We start from the raw sequence: 18,827 nt of genomic DNA, 5'->3' as shown, positions 1-18,827 counted from the left end.
TTGTATTTCTGGAGAACTTGAGTTCAATCTCTGTTGATTTTCAACACTACAGTTATCACATGCAACAGCAACTGCAATTTACAGGCTGTCGTGAATCCAGCCAATCTTCTTTAGACTCGAGTCTTTCCCTGTCTTCTGTCAATCCAGCAGAGTAGTTATTTGAATGCTTACCCAAAGGAGGCCAGATGAATCTTCTAGGCAGCTTTCATTCTGGTCACACCCTGTGTTGGATATTTATCCTGGCTTTTTTTTTTTTTTTTTTTTTCTTCATCCTGCTAAATGCTTCTTCGCAAAAGCTGTAGAAGTGACTGAATGGGGACTATGACATACCAAAGTTTTGCTTACTGAAAGTCCTCTTCCAAAGTCATATGTCACAAGAATATGCTGTCTGTAAGGCACCAGCAGGGTATTTCTGCTTCAGTCAGGATTCCTGGCTCCTTTTCTTTTTCTTTTAACCTCAGCACTTCTTGAATATTCAGGGTAGTAGCAAGACTGCCAGTCTTTCAGATCTCACCCCCATCTCAATAAGGCAAAAGCACAGGCGTTGCCTGAATTTGAGATTGAGTAATCATCAGTTTTAGCATCCTTGCTACTTTTAAAGATGCTATCAGCCCTAGAAGTACTCACTGTATTATTATTTTATGCATTTCTATTATTTATTTATACTTCTGTAGTTCCATAGGCCTTTCTGTTGATCAGGGCCCCGCTAAGGTAGATGCTGTATCATCCACAGCAATCTGCTGTCACCGTCAGAACCCAGAGGAACCTGCATTCAAAAAGGTTCAGAAGAATCTAATGCTTCTTTACAGGATGTCTTTTTAATTCTCAAAGCTCAGGGAGGCACTCACATTGATTTTGGTTGTTGATGGACTGAATATATCTAGAATTAGTAGAATCTAGTCTGTGGCCCAGTCATTTGCCAGTTTTTTTTTGGGGGGGGAGGGGGAAAGAGAGCTAAACTCATTTCTGTAGGAAGATCCTGATGTGAAAGACAGGGTAAAGACATAAGGCTTTCCTGCATCCCTTCCATGCATGCACACCGGTGATCCTACTGAAATCTCCGTGGCATGTGCTCTGAAACCAGCTCCGCCTATAGTCAATATTGATAGGTTCTTGATAGATTCTCCTCTGGTCCTCCAAGGCTTCAAGCTAGCTGTCTGACATATATTATCTCAAATAGATGAACGAGAGATTTTAACATGAAGAAAAGGCCTACATAGGTAGTGCTTGCAACTTCATAGGACGCCTAGGAATACTTTGGCTTTGTCCTTAAAAGGTAGGAGATGTTGAGCTCTAGCCACAGTCAACTGGCCAGGGAGTCCACTCTGAAGAGAAAGATCCTTTCTTGTTTCCCAGCTAGTAAAGTGTTTAAGCAGTGTTTTCCTTATTTTTAAAATTGATCTCCGTTAATTGAGAAAGCAGAAATATGAGAGCTTCTCTTGAAGACAAACCAACAGGATTTCACTGTCCAGGAAAGTGGCTCGTCTTCTATGCTGGCATTCAGTGCATGGGAATAAGGAAAGTGGTTTTAGGACCACATGAAAACTCTGCTATCAATCTCATATTTTCATTTGAATGTATTTATTGCTTTGTCTAAAAGCTCTGATTTTTCTGCTTGCGCTGCATGGATGTTAAAGCAGTTCATCACTGTTGCCATGAAAGTTCAAAACCATTTATCTTCAATAAGGTTAGCTGATAAAACTTCTAATAGCAAGAATCCCTCAGTCCTGAAGCTTTCTACAAGATTAAGTGATGTGTTCAGATAGGCAATGTCTCAGGAGGAATTTCAGTTAATGGGGGAGATAAAACTCATTCTAATTGAGGAACAGCAGGCTTTGTAATTGGTGCTTCCCTTTTGCTTCCTATCAGGTATTGTAGGCTCTTTTTTTTTGGAGTCTGGCACCTTTTGTGAAGGCACTGGAAGAGCAGCCACCTTGGTAATGAGTATTAGCCCCTAGCCTGCTTGTGAAGATTTTCAGGATACTCCTTCATACTCATTTAAACTCATTTAAACTATATGCCTGTCTAAACAGTCTAAACTGTTCGCAAGCTGTGGCTCTTGTGTGTGAGAAGATGCCTCCAATGCAGCTGGAGCAGAAATGCACCCGTTGCCTGTTCTGATGGACCTTTCTCTGATCAAACAGCCCTTCAGCTGTTACATGCTGGAAAAGCACATCCATCATCTATACTGCAGTACTATCAACCAGCCTTCATTCTTCTAACTCCCAGAAGAGTCAGAAGCACCAGGCAATTTATTATAACCCTTCCATTTTATTACAGACCTTTCATTTTCCAGAATTTACCATCCTTCCTCTCCTCAGTAGCTTACTTACCTGCATTCATAAGGGACTGTATGAATCAAAATATGATATCACAGTCCATTGGGAAGAGAACTGCTGTCCTGCTTCTCAGCAGACCATCTGCCCGGCACTGTTATCTTGCACACAGCAAGTTCCTTTGTCACCTTCACGATAATGAGGCTCGGGATGCCTCAGCTGATTTATAAGGAGTATTGGATATACGATGTGAGCTCAATTCATGATGGGACTGAGCTAAAAGCATTAATGTTTTTTTATCATAGACACAACATTAGTATTCATGGTGTGTTTTGATAGACACTTCACAAGGACCAAAGTAGGTTTTCTGATGGGTCTGGTAGCAATCAATCCAAATCAGTCTTATGAAATTATTGTTGAAATTTGCTAAGTTAGGCATAAGACAATTCTTCCATAAGCACAAATATGTTAACTCCTCCCTAAAAAACAACTACTGTTTTCTTTACATCAAAAAAAAGAAAGGAACACAGCTCTGAGGCAGGTAAGAAAGAAAATTTTGTCAGACCTGTTTAGCTTAGCCTCCTTTTCGTTTTTTTCTATACAAAATTAGGAGTACTTTCTTACTTCATAGCACTTAGGGCTGAGTTTTTCACCTTTTCTGAGGCAGTTTGGGGTCCTTTAATGGGATACCTTGGAATATCAGATGCAAAATAATTAGTTATAGAGCAAACAATTACTTCTAGCGTCAGAAAGGTTAGAATATCATTTGAGAAGCAAGCTTTGCTTGACTTTTAATCATGATCAGAGAGCTGCAAATAGTGCTATATTATGGGCACCAAAAGGGTGCATATAAACAAAATTTCCTTGTTGATCTTACGTGTCAGCATTTTAGGATTTATGTCACATCACGAATATTTGCTTCACCTTCACTTTATGGCAGTGAAGGGCTGCTCATATGCTTTGAATTTTGAGGGGATAATCAAGCCTTCCATTTAAGTAAGCCATTAAATGAACCTTTAAACTTTTGAATTTATTCTGAGATGCTTATGAAGTATGGATGAAGGTGGCTTTAGACACCTCATCTCCATTTTCTTCAAAATGTGTCTTCCTTTTCTGATCTGAAAGTTTTACTGGACAGATTTTCATGAGTATTCTAGCATATTTGGATTTATGAAATCCCTGCCAGTGCCGAAGCTCTGCAGCTGTGGAGAAAGCCAAGCAAGAGGTTATCTGGTTGGCTACAAAGGTCAGTGAGAAGGATTTGAGCATAGGTTTCAGAGAGACAGAGAGGGAGGAGATGGACTCCGCAAGTCAGAGGGGAAATCTCAGGCTCAGAACTCAAAACTGGGCAGACAAAGCGTATCACAAGACCAGGGGAAGGATCTCAAAGGGACTGGAGAGACTGAATTTTGGTGTGATCATGAGGAATCTTGGGGGGCTTTTGGGAGGAGCACGAGGGACATGAGGAGGTCTGTGTCAGGGTGGTCAGATTTTCATTATTCCATCGAAACCAGAAAACCTTAAACCAAGACAGCAGCAATGGATGGAAACACATGTCCCAGAGAATCGCTGCTGTCACACTCAACCTGTCAGAAGAATGTAAGTCCTTGGGTAGAGATATGTTCAAAAAAACACTGCATTCTTCATTTCAGTAGATATATCAAGAGTGAAAAGGCTTAATCTATTTAGAAACAAACAATTTGAAATAAATAAATACTTGAGGAAGATGTCTTGCCCTAGAATTGGTTGTGACCAGTCAGTAAATGCAGCGTTACATAAGGTCCAGAACGCCTCTTAACTTAGCATGAAAAGAGCAGAGCAAGTTTAAGCTACTGGAACTATTATTCTTAGTTTTTTACTGCTGTTGAATTGTTTTAATTAAGCAGCAGAATACTTGCCAGAGGAGCGAGGAAATCTGGTTTTGGTCCACAAATATGTTCGTGATTTATTTATTGCTGTCATTTTAGGAAAAGGCAGTAGCTGTTGGTTGTGAATATTTAACATTTAACAGGGAAAAGGCAAGCCTTTCTGAAGCCTATGTGTTCCAGAGAAGTGCAACAAGCCAACACGTTCCCCCCAAAATATGGAGGTGGAAGAGTTGTGCTGGCAAGCCCCTGGCATATCTTTATAAGGACTAATGCTTCCTTTTCAGACTTCAGTCTCCATTTCCATGTAGTTATGAGCAGCTTGTTGAAGAAATCCTGGCATGTCCCTGTGCAGTGACCTGTTACGAAGACCCAGGCAAGGCGGTGAGCTGCATCTGCAACTCAGACGCATCCCTGTGTAGCATTCATCTTGGGAAAACTGCAATTTGAATTGTGATTTGTTTTATTTCATGCACAGTTTACAATAAATCCCAGGAGAGCAGCAAGCGGGGAGAAATTAGCATCAATGCTTTTTTCTACCCAGAGTTAGGTATACTGAAATGCTTTTGAAATGTTGAAGGACTGTTCTTAAATAAGTTCTTAAATATCTTCCTTTTTTTCTTTTTTTTTTTTCAGGGGTTAGGCAATTAGGCTTGGTGTCTCTGACTACCATTTGACACAACCTACCCAGCTGCATCTCAGAGAGATGTGCAGTGTTTGGATAGCAGGCAGATCACAGCCACTCATGGGCAGAAGTGGAAGCAGGAAAAGACATTGCTCCAGCCTTCCTCACATTCCTGCCTCCAGGAGACCCCTCTCCCTTAACCCATCACCATGCTGCAGCAGGATTCCACTGCTAATGTTTGCCACCCAACAAGTATTCCTGATCTCAGATGTGACCAAACACTCAGAGAGGGACAGCATGTGTCTCTGTGTCTCTCTGAGGATTCATCCTGGAGAAAAGCTCTTAGAGAAGACCATGTCCTCTCATGACCAAAAGTGTGTGAGAACCGCTCCCAGAAAAAAAAAAGGACATTCCCTACTTCCTAGAAAAAAAAATGGTGGTGATTTTAAAGAGAACATTTCAAGTCTCATGGCCAATTTGCAAATAGATATTTCAGCTGTCACTGTTTTAAATCAGTATTTTTCAGCATAAACTGTGGTGCAAAGGAGCCCAGAATTCAACAGGAAGATCAATATACAACTTGGGACCTTCCTGACACTTTATTTTCTGAAAAATTCTTTTTGACTCTTTAAGGAAATAGAAGCTAAAAAAAGTGAATGCCCCAAGGACTGGTTGTAGGTGATCTCCGTCTTGAGGCTAGAACATCTAGCAAGTCTGTCACTCACAATCCTAATACAAGAGTACAATTCAATTGTTTTTGACTGTCCACTAGCTGTGACTGGTGATTTATTGCAGGATGAGGCTTCCCAGGACCTATCTTTGTGAAGGTGGTGAATTTTTCTTCTGGAGAGTTTGTTATCCGGGTGGTGAATGTTGCGTCCTCACTCTATGAAGATGAAGGGAGCTTTGAAATTCTGAGCTCCCTGGGGCAGGCACTGCTATTCGTCAGAGAGCTTGGCTGCAACTGTGGTACAAAAGTTAAATTATTATTGCTAGAACACACACAAAAAAACAAGCACAGGGCAACAAGCACGTGCCAAGGGAAGGAGCAGGGGACCTTCAAACAGTTGGAGGCCTGTGCAATTCAGTCCACCTGAGGTCAACTCACTGCACAGCACTTTCTCTGAAGCTGCTTCTGATCATGGACTCTGCTGCAACTTGGGTGCTTCCATTCCCTACTGGAATATTTTACCTTATTTCAGGCACTGAGACCTCCCTAATACCAGGCAATTAGGCAGACAATGAGGGAAACACATTCTCATAGCATATTCACACCAATGGTTTCTGCGGGTCACCCCTGGAGCACTTTCCATGAGAGCAGTGTCAGCTCAAAAGGTTGACCAGAATTGCTTGGAGGGAGACAACAAATTGATCAGCCTCTTTAAAATTTCTCACAAAATTGTATTAACAAAACAGTAAATACATTACATGGAGACTGTGACCACAGGATGTTTACATAATGCCCACTGTGGACAAGTACTAAATACCATAAAAGACCTGAGACCCCCCAAAAAAGTCTGCAAGTTCTGGCTCTCACAAGGCAGCTGGAGGATCCTCTTTCTCCTCCTCCTCCTCTTCTTCCTCTTCTCCCTCATATTTCAGCCTCAGCGCTGTGCACTTTGCTGGTGGTTATTGCGATTCCTATTGCTAGGCTTCCATTATCAGAAAAGAGCTGAGCCAGAGAAGTGTTCAGCACAAGGCAATCCCCATCCGAAATGACAGAGTCAACACACTCCAGTACCGATCTCGGGGTGGCTTCCCACTTAAGGCGCCTCTGATTCCTGTTGAGCTCAAGCCGGTAGGTGAAGTTATCAGCTTGGGTTGGCGTGCCGATCAGCATCATCGTGGCAAAGAACTGGGGATGCCCTTCATGCTTCTCCTGCTTCCTGAGGACCAGTAGAAACTGGTGGCCGAGGCAAGAGTGCATGATAATCCAGTCCGTGGGTGCCGGCAGGTGCATGTCCGTGGCCAGGAAGACGATCTCTGCCCCCTGAAGGATATCAATGCGATGCGTCTGCCTCAGGTGCGACACCACCACCTCCAGGTGCCCTTCCCACTGGCAAGAGAAGAGCGGGCATGTGCAAGGCACCAGCTGGGGGTCGTGCACCGCTTCGTGGTGGTGGCAGGGAGGAAGGACGCCTTGCTCCGCGGGTGCCTGGGCAGCTGCACAGCGAGTCGACGCATACTGGAGGAAGACACAAACCATAAAATCATGGAATCATCACGGTTGGGAAAGACCTTCACGGTCATTGATTCCAACTGTAAGCCCGTCAACACCATGCCCGATAAACCATGTCCCTAAGTGCCTCCTCTACACATTTCTTGAACACTACCAGGGATGGTGACTAAACCAGTTCCCTGGGCAGCCTGTACCAATGCTTCACCACTCTTTCCATGTAGAAATTTTCCTAATATCTAACTTGAACCTTCCCTGGCATAACTTGAGGCTGTTCCCTCTTGTCCTATAGGTAGGATAGAGTTGAATGACTATAAATCACACAGAACAGTTAATGAATAAGGATCTGATGCAGATATTCAAGGTGCAGTCCCCGCAGATGCTAGTCAACTAAAATCCCACCTGAAGGACACTGGTGGGGACATGGGAACTCATTGTTTTTGAAATCACACAGAAACTGGGGCAATTCAGGCGTGGATTTACACAGCTGCTGTCAATTGTCTTGTTCCCCATGAGAGAAGACAAAATGGTTGAGCCTTGGTATGTCACTTCAAATGAGAGATGTATGTGTTTAAAGAGCAATTTCATTAGTTCGGAGGAAAAAAAAAAACTCATTAAAAAGAAAAAAAAAAAAAGCCCAACAAAACAAGGACAGCATGGGGCATTTTATAGAGTTACAGCTCTTTCAGCTCAGAACAAGGAAATGAAATATGTATAGCTTTATTATTCTTTAATGAAACACACTAGCGAATGCAGACATTTTTTCCTGAAACAATATGCTTTATAGCACACATAATTTGTGACATAAAAGTCAATTTTTATTGTATAGAATGCCTTCATTTTTTTTTTCTTTTTTTTTTGGCCATTGTATTTGTTGCTTAATTGTATTTTCCTACATAAAGCTGAAATAGTCCTCAAAGGTGGATGGATGGAAAATTTAGGGCATATTTCTACTAAAGTTCATTTGGATTAAGGTAGGGTGATTAACTGAAAATGCAGTAACTCCTGCAGAATGGTTCCACAGGAGAACTAGGAAGCAAACCCCTCTGTTTCTGTCAGGTGGATATTGCTGAGGAGGAACAAGCCTTACTCAAAGCATATGCACATGCTGTGTTATTTGGGAAGAATAATGTCTGTTTTGCTATAACTCCACGCACAGAGAAACCCTAAGGCACAGGCATGATGGCCATGCTTCATTCAACCTGATTTTAAGCTTTTGCTGCAGCCATATGAAACAGAAATCTGGTTATCTTAGACTGCTTGTGCAGTTAATAGAAGGAGGGAGGCACTTGCAAGGGTTGGTTCAGGTCTTAGGTGGAGTAATTTGCCTCCTAAGTGGGGCACAGGTGACTAAGGCTTGGAGCCAGTCTATAGATGCACCTGAATTTTAAGCATATAAAGGTAGGAAGGTCTCTTCTCCCTCTGAACTCCTTTGATGATGCTAATAGGAAAAAGATGTATCTATATGTATAAGGAGTAACAGTATGTGCATATATGTACATAATATACATATACATATATATGCACATGTGTGCATGTGATTTAAACATATGTGCATGCGTATACACATAGTGTTTAAATATGCAGATTTAATTATGCATATAATTAAGGAAAATTTAAGAAATTCACCCAATACTCAAATGAAAGTTACTTACAGTCTGCTATGGGTTTGTAAGTTATACGCTGTAGTTAGTTGGGATAAATTAAGGATTTTACGCCTGTGCTCTGCCTGTTGAAACCCTGCAATGCATCAGCATCTTTCCTCAAAAGACAAAGCAAGTTTCTCGCAGAAGCTTACAAAGGACAGCTTGAAAATACAAAGAGGGCATAACCCTGTGGCATCTGCTCCAGCACAGCCTGGAAGAACAGATCCAAGAGGTGCAGAACATGGGATGTTTCCAATGCAGTGTGGGCTTCAGAGCTGTTTCCAGCATCACCACCTGCACCACCACCTTGCTTATGTTGGAAACTGTGTGTAGTCACACCTTTCTATGGATACCTAGATGCTACTCATGGCAGCTCTTATATATGGTAGATTAAATGTTCTTGCTGCTGTCATTTTTTCTCTGCACAATTTATATTTTGCTTTTCATGGCATTTTGGAAGGCAATCTCTTGGGTGAATGTCCCAGTCCTTAAATGAGCAGAGCTCTCTTTCCAGCCAGGACTGTTAGGTCCTGAATCTCCATGCAACTTTCTGGTTTGTCAGCAGCTGGCAGGGAAACATCATGGGCAGGCAGGGTTGTGCATGCTGCCCCATGCATGACTCTTCCTGTGACACCAGGGGTCAATGAGTGGCACTTCTATTTCCTCTGACATTTGATGCAAGGAATAACAGACTATAAGTGAACAATAATTGAACAGGTAATAACTGAATCATCCAGCCATTTCTTTGGAGAATCATTACTTCAAACCATTACTTTACCATCTTCTTTTTCTCCTCATTTTTTTTGTTTTGTTGTCATATTGCTGTATAAAATTCACGAATGTAGGTTTTCCAAGCAGAGATCAAGAACTGAGAAATGACTAGCATTATCTGGGAAGAAAAGCAGGTCATTATAAATTAATCGAGGTTTGTTTCTATAGCTGCCTGCTTATCATGGTGGGACTGCAGGAACGGTCTGGTTCCCTCTTAACTCTACATTAATTCTTGCATCCCATTAGGATGAAAGTTATGGTTAATTTAAACTCTTTTGGTGAAGGCTACTGGAATGGCAGATTGTAAAGGCTTTTTAAGAAAATCCCTGAAATGCTAATTGCCTCATAAAATGAATTCTAATCTCCCAATCTAATACAGTGGGTGTGAGCAATTACTTTCTCTCACCAAACTGTTAATGCAACATTAGTGATTATACTAATTAAAACTAATGAACTCATACTCACATGCTGATAAACTTCTCAACCGCTCAACAACTTCCAGTCTTCTATCCATTTTATTTAACTCCTCTTTTGGAAGATGAATCTTAAATTAACCTCTTGAATAACATTGTAAATTAGATTTTGAAATGTGAAACTTTATAGACTGTGTATAATTCCTCTCCAAAGATTACCAGAGTCAGAGAAACCATTTCCACTGAGAGTGTAATTGAATTTAAAAATGCATTTTCCTAATTTGATAAGCTACCCTAGCATGGAGTGCAATGGTAGCTCATTCATCTGAACTGTGTCCAAGGTAAGAAAATACAAATCCCTCCAAAAATCATGTTATGATAATCACATTTCAATGGTTCAGGCATGGGGAAAATAAATTGCAATGAACAATTTAGCCAGTGGATCTCCCTTCTTTCCTTTGTAATTTGTGTATGTGTGTGTGAAAATAAATCACAGTTTTCTTCCGCATTTTTGAAACATTTTCATCAATCATTTAAGCAAAGAATTTTTGTTCTGATATTTTTTCTTTTCAGGTTTTTAAAAAAATATTTGATATTCCAGCACAGACCATATGACTATTTTTATTCTCTGATGATGTGAGAGTTATCTTCAAAATCTAGTTTCTGGTTTTTTGAATATTCCTTTTCTAAATTCATTTTTTTAAATGACAGAAAAACTTAGAAAATCCTATTTCTGTGAAAAAAATCCCAGAATATTTTGTTATTTGAATATTCACTTACACTGTTAAAGTATAAGCATGGCCAGTGGGATGTTGTGCCCTTGGTGTTCTTTTGTATGACTATGAATTGAGCTTAAAAAGCTGAAATGGAAAGGAGGCATAAAAATGATCACATCAAACATTTAAATGTTTAAACAAATATTTGTGAGCATTCTTTCCACGTTTAATCTGTTCAAGTGTTTTCATCATTTATAAACTGATTACCTATGAAAATTAGGCTTATAATATTCTTCTGCCAGTCCAGTCCTTTTCTCAATAATCTTTTAGACTGTTGGCCAATTTCAGTCAAATTTAACAGTGTGACAGAAATCACAAGGGTATTAATTTTCAACCAGTTTTATGAAAAGTGGCACAGGGTGGAGAAGAATTACCCTTTTATGTCTCCACAGAGGCATAGCTTGTCACATGGGCAAAATTACATTGTCAGACATGAGAGAACATAAACAACTGCAGCTTGAGTCCAATTATATTATTAGACACCAGAGAATCCACATGAGACAGAGTCTTTGTGAAAGGGAGAAAAGGCTTCAGTCAGAGTGCTCTTCATTAGACACAAGATAATCCAGCCATGAGACACAAAACCACAGGAAATCAGGCTCTGTTGCTCACAGAACAATTTTCTTTTAATGATGTGGTTTATTATAGTGCAATTCTTTGCAAGAACAATTCATTTGGCAAAGACTAGATTTCTAAATACCTGCTGTATTTTTTTAGAAAGAAAGAAAAATAAAGTCTGGGATACATTGCTTCTGGATCCCGCCTCAGCTTTCCTACAGGCTTAGTCTAAAAACTGGACAAATCACTCTAGGTATGATTCATCTATTCTAAATTTGACATCTGAGGAGTAGATGGCTAAGCCTGAACTATATCCCCTCTTTTTATAGCTCGTGAAGACCTCCAGAGTGCAAATCAGTTCATCCCAAGATAGATCAAGTGCACGTTCCCTTGAATATCGCTCTCGAAATGCAGATGGGATTGTCCCATCCATGGGGGCAGATCTGCTTGTTTCTTTTCAAGGAGAAGAGCAGCCCATTGCAGACAGGAGACGGCTCCATGATGATAGAGTGCGCTTGTCTTACACAATGCAAGATGATGAGTAACATACTGGAGACAGCATAGTAGGACACAGGAGAGGACACCTCTTCACACATAGGTACAGTCCTGTGACTCCCGACCATCATTACACCAGAGTCACCAGAGACTCAATAGAAAACCAGGTCAAAGGATAGATTTGGTAAAGGAGCTGAGAAGCAAAACCAGACTGCAGAGCTGGGATTCCCTACAGGGCTTTCTGGAGGTAGACATTCTATTATCCTACCTGCCTATAGGTAGATGCTATCTGGTAGACACCCATATCTGACTAAGCCACCCTGACTCCTTCTTGAGTTGAGATTTCAGCTCTTCTGGGTCACAGTGCCTCTGCCCTGTTTCAGATGTCCACCTTCCCTTGTTTCTGCCTACGTTCATGAGTGCAATGATGTTCATCAGTACCCTGCTCAGCTGCTGTCTGCCCCACCTCAGAGAAGACCTCACTGTTAGGTTGGCGAATTCCCAACCTGCCCAGATCTGTACCTTCATCCCTGAGCAGAGCTGCTCTCTCTCACTTGACCCTGCATAGGACAATGGAACATGTAAATTGTTCCCAGGCTGTAGACCATGTTTAAAGCATATGTCCAGAGCCAGACCCTTTACAGGAGCACAGATATTACTCCTTTCATTAAAAACACTGCAGTAATTCCATACGAAGGTGTCAGCAGCCTTGACTAAAGTGAGAAATGGGATCAGACGCGAACTGAGACATAGAGGGACTGAAGATCCAAATGCACTGACCGTGTCTAGTTCAACTTGTATCACAGAAGAAATGGGACTGTGCACTTGCATAGCCACAACCCTATTGTAGGACACACAAGTGTGCATTGTGCACTAGTGCAAATATTTAACATTTATTAGTCCATGTAGCAAAATGGTGAAAAGCTCTAGTAGCAAATACAGAAAATCTATATGTGCCGTCCATTTTTTTCAGAATAGCTTCCATATTCAATAATTAAAGGCTTTGGCCAGGAAAGGATTCAAACTGACATTTTCCTGGGAATCCATCAGCCACATGTGGGTGGGACTTACAGTGGTGCTAGTTCACTGTAAACACGCAAAAAATGTTAGGACCAGAAAGAGGTGCAGTTTTCTCATGATTCGGAAGTTAAACCTGCAAGTTCCAAGTGCTTTCTTAGAGTAACAAGGATAAGTGTGCAATTTTATGGTCCCAACTCCGTTGTTTACTGAGGGTGATTATTCAGCTTCTCCTAGCATGCCTGAAGGCCACATCTTTGTCTTTGAGACACGAGAGATAGATAGATAGATAGATAGATAGATAGATAGATAGATAGATATGGATGTGCATACACATGTACAAAAACACACATATGTATGAGAATGTTTTATGTATTCTTCCTTACCATAAATTGAGTAGGATCTAGAGGAACCTTGTGAACAGAAATCTTTCCATTTTCTCTTTCCATTTTTAAGACTAACGTTTGAAATAAATGCATTGCTTTTACATTATTTAGTCTGGAGAAGACGAGGCTCAGGGGAGACCTTATCGCTCTTTACAACTACCTGAAAAGAGGTTGTAGTGAGGTGAGAGATCAATGCTTTCTCCAGAATAACTGTAAATAGGACGAGAGGAAGTGGCCTGAAGTTGCACCAGGGAGGTTCAGGTTAGACATTAGGAAGAATTCCTACACGGAAAGAATGATGAAACATTGGAACAGGCTGTCCAGGGAAGTGAGGGGGTCACCATCCCTGGCAGCATTCAAGAAATGGGTAGGTGCGGCGCTTAGAGACATGGTTTAGTAAGTATATTCCTGATTGGTTTATGGTTGGACTCAATGATCTTGAAGGTCTTTTCCAACCATAGTGATTCTGTGATGTAAGGATGTTCCTGCTCCTAAAGTTTGTACACCCACCCAGGAGAGAAGGCTTTGGTATCCTCACTTCTCACTCTGGGACAGATACTTAAGGTAATGAACACTTCTAATCAACTTTGGTGAAAGTAATGAAAATGAAGGCAGCAATGCCCATCTCAGGGGATGTACAGGTGCCAGCTCCCTCATGAATCCTTCAGACCTTGAGTTCCCTGTTGCACATTGACACAGCTTCAAAAGGGAGGGTTAATACTGCTGCTACCCAAGGCAGTCTTATAGAGAAAGTTCTAATTACTGAGCTGAGACTGCTTTAAACGCCTCAGGAGAAGGGATGGGTTGAATCCTGGCCTCCCACCTCCTGGGAGAGGTCTCACACCCTGAAACCATGGTGTAAGGAGAGGGTGAACTGCACTGCCACGTCTCAGAAGAATAACCTCTGCTCATTTCTTTGAAGGAGTTCTTAAATGTCACTGCTCTGAAATTTTTAGCTTTTCCTGGTGTTACAAAGGGAGCATGGTAATTTGATTTATATATTTACTTATAACAATACACATAATGTGCAAAAAGACAACCTTTCATATGTTTACGAATACAGCACACTGAAGAGAATATCTTTATGAGTGAGGGCAACAGAGCTCTCACCACCCAATCGATAAGGGTGTCTGACAGGAAAGCAAGTGCTGTGAATAATCATCTTTTCCCAGACACTGCACACTTGTGTAACTGCATTTTACTCGCTGATCACACACAACTTTGCAAATACTCATTAATTCACCCAAGGCCCTGGCTATTTGCTTGGGGAAGTCAATGGTGTAGTCTGAAGACCATCGAAGTGGAACTTTTGAAGGAGGTCATGAAGAAAATGGCAGAGATGACAATAAAGCTTGACCGAGGGTCCAGTGTAGAGCATCAAAGATGATAAGGGACTGGAGCATATGAAGAAAGACTAAGTGAGCTGGGCCTGTTTAGCCTGGAGAAGAGAAGGCTGAGAGGAGATCTGATGTACACATGTACAAGTACCTGAGTAGAGAAGGCAGGGAGCAGGGGGCAAAGTCTTCTCAGTGGTTGCCAGTGACAGGACAAGGGATAATGGGTACAAATTGAAACCCAGGAAATTGGATCTCCATGTGAGGAAGAACTTCAATGTGAGGATGACAGAGCCTTGGAACAGGATGCCTGGGGAGGTTGTGGAGTCTCCTTCTCTGGAGATCTTCCAAACCATCTGGATGCCGCCCTGTGCCCCGTGCTCTGGGTGTTCCTGCTGGAGCACGGGTTTGGACTGGATGATCTCTAGAGGTCCCTTCCAACCTCAACCAGTCTGTGATTCTGTGATTCTGTGATTCTGTGATTCTGTGATGTCAGACACAACATCCAGCTCTAACCAAGACACAGTACTATGACTTTACCTCTGTGCAGCTTCTATACTCTGATAAACTGCAACTTAACCCATCTGCTCCTTTTTTTTTTTTTTTTTTTTGAGTCCAAACACTTTTCTTCTCAGACAGAGCTTTCTTTTTTTTTTTTTTTTTCTTTCCTGAATTTCAGGAGTCCTGGTAGGAACTTACTTCTGTGTTACCCTCTCTCAGTGAAAGCAGACAAGACTGCAATTTTTTATGCAATTCCCTGTTTCCGAATACCTCTTTTGTGGTTGAGATTGCATGTTGCTCAACTGTAGTTTCCTCCTTTATCACTGATTTCTAAGAAGTCCCCTATGAATTAATTTTCTCCATTTTGCTCTCTGGAAACCTAGAACCATACCTCAAATCACATATATCCAAAACTTGATTTATTAAATATAAATGTGTGGCATCTTGACCCTAGGAGCTCATTATGCTCTATCTGTGGTGTGAAGTCGCTAGATGTCCTGTCTGGGGAAAAACAGGTTCTATGGAGGACATCCCAGCCCCACTCTGGATGCTCACCCTGCTAGTTCACAGCTGGGACCTTCAGAGACAACCAGAGCCTAGGAAGGGCTCTCTTGGCCCCACTATTACAAGCCTACCACTACCCACCTGTGCTAATACTGCCTCTGAATAAGATCGTTTCCATTCTAAAACCAGTTTTTCTGCTGTATGTCTTTGTAAAATTTAACACATCTGTGACGACACCTTTCACAGTGGGTATCTGATTTAGGCTGGCTTTAAAATGTGTATTAAATTATATATGTATCCAAACGTGCATACACACATTTATTTATATGGAGATTCATAACACTTGTTGACATGATTTGGGTGTTTCTGAGAATAATACACTGAGGAGGAATGTATTCTTTTTATCCAGGTTAAAGCATTCTGATTTTTTTTTTCTATTTAAAAATAGCATCCTCAGGGTGGGATTTGGCAAGGGGTGAGGAACCCACGTATCTGGACGTCAAGCTTATTTTTGTTGTTCCAAATATAAGATCATTTTGAGACCTACACATTCTTAAAAAATGGTTCTGATAGGAAGGGAGTTCACTTTTTATCTCCTTTTTTGGAGGTTATCACTGTGGCTGTATCTGCTGTAGCATCACAGACATTTGTTGCAACCTGTGGCATGCTAAAGTATAATGGCATCTTACTTCCAAACTTAGAGACAAACAGATGAGGCACAGAGGGATTAAAGATCCAAATGTACAGATACTATCTATTTCTTCATCTTGTATCACACAACACCTGACTTTTCAGAGTAAATATGCCTCATAGAGCACTTGATATCTTCCAGATGCAGCCTTCATTAACCTCAGATACAGCTACCAAGGCTTTAGGTTGAGCAACCCAAAAGTCGAGATCAAGTGGTTGGCAGCCACCCACCAACATTTGGCTGTGAATGATTTCAGCATCACACAGGACACAGAGGCATGAATGGAGTCCTGTTCTCCAGGGCAATGTGATATCCTCCTGCTAAACTACCCCACAACATGCCATCATTTTTCTCATCTCTTGATACGTCTTCTGCAGCAGAGGCCTCTTGATGTTGTGAGAGCATTCCCAGGCTTGCAGAAGAGAGTGGAAATGTCCCAATTCCCATCTTGGGCATCTCCCCACAGCAGATGCCTCTTGGCAGGAACCCCATGTTGACACTCAGAGTTTCTGCTGAAATGAAATGTCTTTTTCTTTGAATGTGCCATGTTCGACTTATACATCTTTTCCTACTCTCATCCTCCTCTTCTCTGGCTTCTCAGGGCCCAATCCGTTCCTCTCATCTGTATGGAAAATCCCTCCAAAAATTTTCCAATTCTCATCTTCTTTCTGACTCATAACAGCTTTATCACCCACTAGCATCCACCCACACGCTATTTACACCCACCACACAGGGACTGATGCTCCAAAGAACTATAAAGGTAACATGAACAGTCTTCTGTTCATGTATCAGTCTTTTCATTGTAGCCTTCCTTTTTAATTTCTCTCCTGCTATTTTTTAGTATGCTTAAGATATTTTGTTAATCTCTCAAATGAAAGAAAAGAGGAGGAGGAGGGAGGGAAAAAATACCCTCAACCTATTTTGTCAAAAGCGATACTTCCATATCTGAAGTCCAAACCAGGGCTCATGTTAGGGATTTATTTAAAATTTTAATTACACGAAATCCTATTCATTAAGAATGCATCGGCTGAATTTCTTAAGTACTGAATAATAGCTGCAGCTTTGGCAGTGGAAGAAATTATTTTCCCCACGATCAAATGGCAGCAAGGGTCCAACTTCAAGCTCATTTTTGCTAATCTCGCTTTGCAACACAATCAGGCATGACTGGGTAACACAGCACATGGGATGTGTTAATGGCTCTCCTCATGCTAATGACACACCTCTGTGCACAATGAGAAAATGCTCTTTTAGGCCCTGTCTGCATTTTAGCACTGTACTTCCCTCTATCAAATAGGAATCGGAATTTTAGGCAAGACCATAAGTTTCCAGGGTTGTTTTGGAAAAAAAAATCATTTTAGTAGTAGTTACAGATGCAGCAAAAATATGTTGCCATGTTCTAAACATATTCCAGATGGAAAGACATTATTTTCAAATTCTCAAAACACCTCCTGTTTGCTTTTCAAAAATAAGAGTTTTCAACATAAACTGTCACGCAGTCTTGAAGTGCAAAAGAAAAAATATCAAGAAATTGGCATTTTTCAATATATTAAAAACAGTATAATTGTAATGAAATATGAACAGAGTCTGTACTAAAACATGTCTTGTGCATGGTTTGTGAGGGACACTCAGGCATAGACACTGGTGACGTGTTTGAGGGGTTATGTCCTCTCTCTTATGCTTTAAAGCCACATCCAATAAACATTCCCACTCCAGGCAGGAGGACACTGGTATTTTCCCTCCTGCGTTGCAGACTGAGGGGACATGTGCTGTCTCCTGAATCCTCAATCAAGATGGGTCATGGACACAAGAGACCCCTCAAAAATCCTCATTTAAGTCAACCCAGTTTAGTTGCTGTGTTTGCCTTTCTGCGTGGTATCATTTCGTGGTATCATTTCGTGCCCATTGAGGAATAAATTACCTTGAGTATATGCAAGCAAAACCATATACATAGGTGATTCCTGTGGACCATCTGACACAGTTATTTCCTTGCCAAAATAAATGTGCAAAACATGAGGGAAAAAATGCAAGTATCTGTATCTGCAGGGCCTGGCTGGTGGGAAAGTTGTTATATATCATCTGCTTTAGGGTAGCGGGCCCTATGCCTGATCTAAAAGTTTAACTGAGAATGAGTCTTAGATTTACAATAAGTAATAACTGGAAAAAAAGAAAGACATTCTGACTTTGAGTAAATATAGCAGATCTGGTGGAGATGATGACTATGGGAATGGGAGCATCAGATAGACAGGCAGCAACCTTGTCTTGCTTTTCTCCTGGTAGGCAAAGTCTGAACATAACACAATCATTAGATATAATCTGAATGCTTCCACTCCCAATTTGGTGTGGGGAGACCCTTTACAGAAGGTAGGAAAAACTTCTCCTATCAATCAGACTCATCATCTCTTCTGCAGAGATTGCTTTTAGAAAACATTACATCTCTCCTGATGCAAAGCTGGCCGTGGCTCCGGGTGGTACAATGAGCAGCCTGCATATATAAAACGAGCTAATCCAAAATTTTGAATGATCTGAAGATTTGCTTCACCCTTTATCCACTTTGTATTTTACATCAAGACTGTTTAACAAAAGTGCAAAACCATGATAGGCTTTAATTAAAAGCTGAGTGATAAAATAGTTCCAGGCTACATCTGCTCTGTCTGATAGGAGAGGTAAAGTTCACAAGAGCTCAGTGTCTGACCTGTTGCTTTTGTGTTCTACATTCATGCTGAGGCACAAAATTAATATGTAAAAGAAAAAAAAAAAAAAAAAAAAGTTCTATACTTAAAATTACAGACAGAT

The 18,827-nt window shown here is 41.1% G+C and overlaps 1 protein-coding gene across 1 annotated transcript in view; it reads right to left on the bottom strand.

The window, feature by feature from the left end:
- Positions 1 to 6,146: 6,146 nt before the first annotated feature.
- The window catches only part of SIAH3 (siah E3 ubiquitin protein ligase family member 3), a 44,784-nt gene continuing 32,103 nt past the window's right edge, over positions 6,147 to 18,827 (bottom strand). Inside the window, 1 exon segment of the mRNA XM_026042870.1 lies at positions 6,147 to 6,951. Within this exon segment, the coding sequence (XP_025898655.1) occupies positions 6,358 to 6,951 (594 nt within the window). The 3' untranslated portion in view covers positions 6,147 to 6,357.

This window comes from Nothoprocta perdicaria, unplaced genomic scaffold, assembly GCF_003342845.1.
Source record: "Nothoprocta perdicaria isolate Ctin4 unplaced genomic scaffold, notPer1 scaffold_316, whole genome shotgun sequence".
NCBI classification, from domain to species: Eukaryota; Metazoa; Chordata; class Aves; order Tinamiformes; family Tinamidae; genus Nothoprocta; species Nothoprocta perdicaria.
Note: the sequence above shows the minus strand (reverse complement) of the source record. Positions and strands in the feature narration are given on the sequence as shown.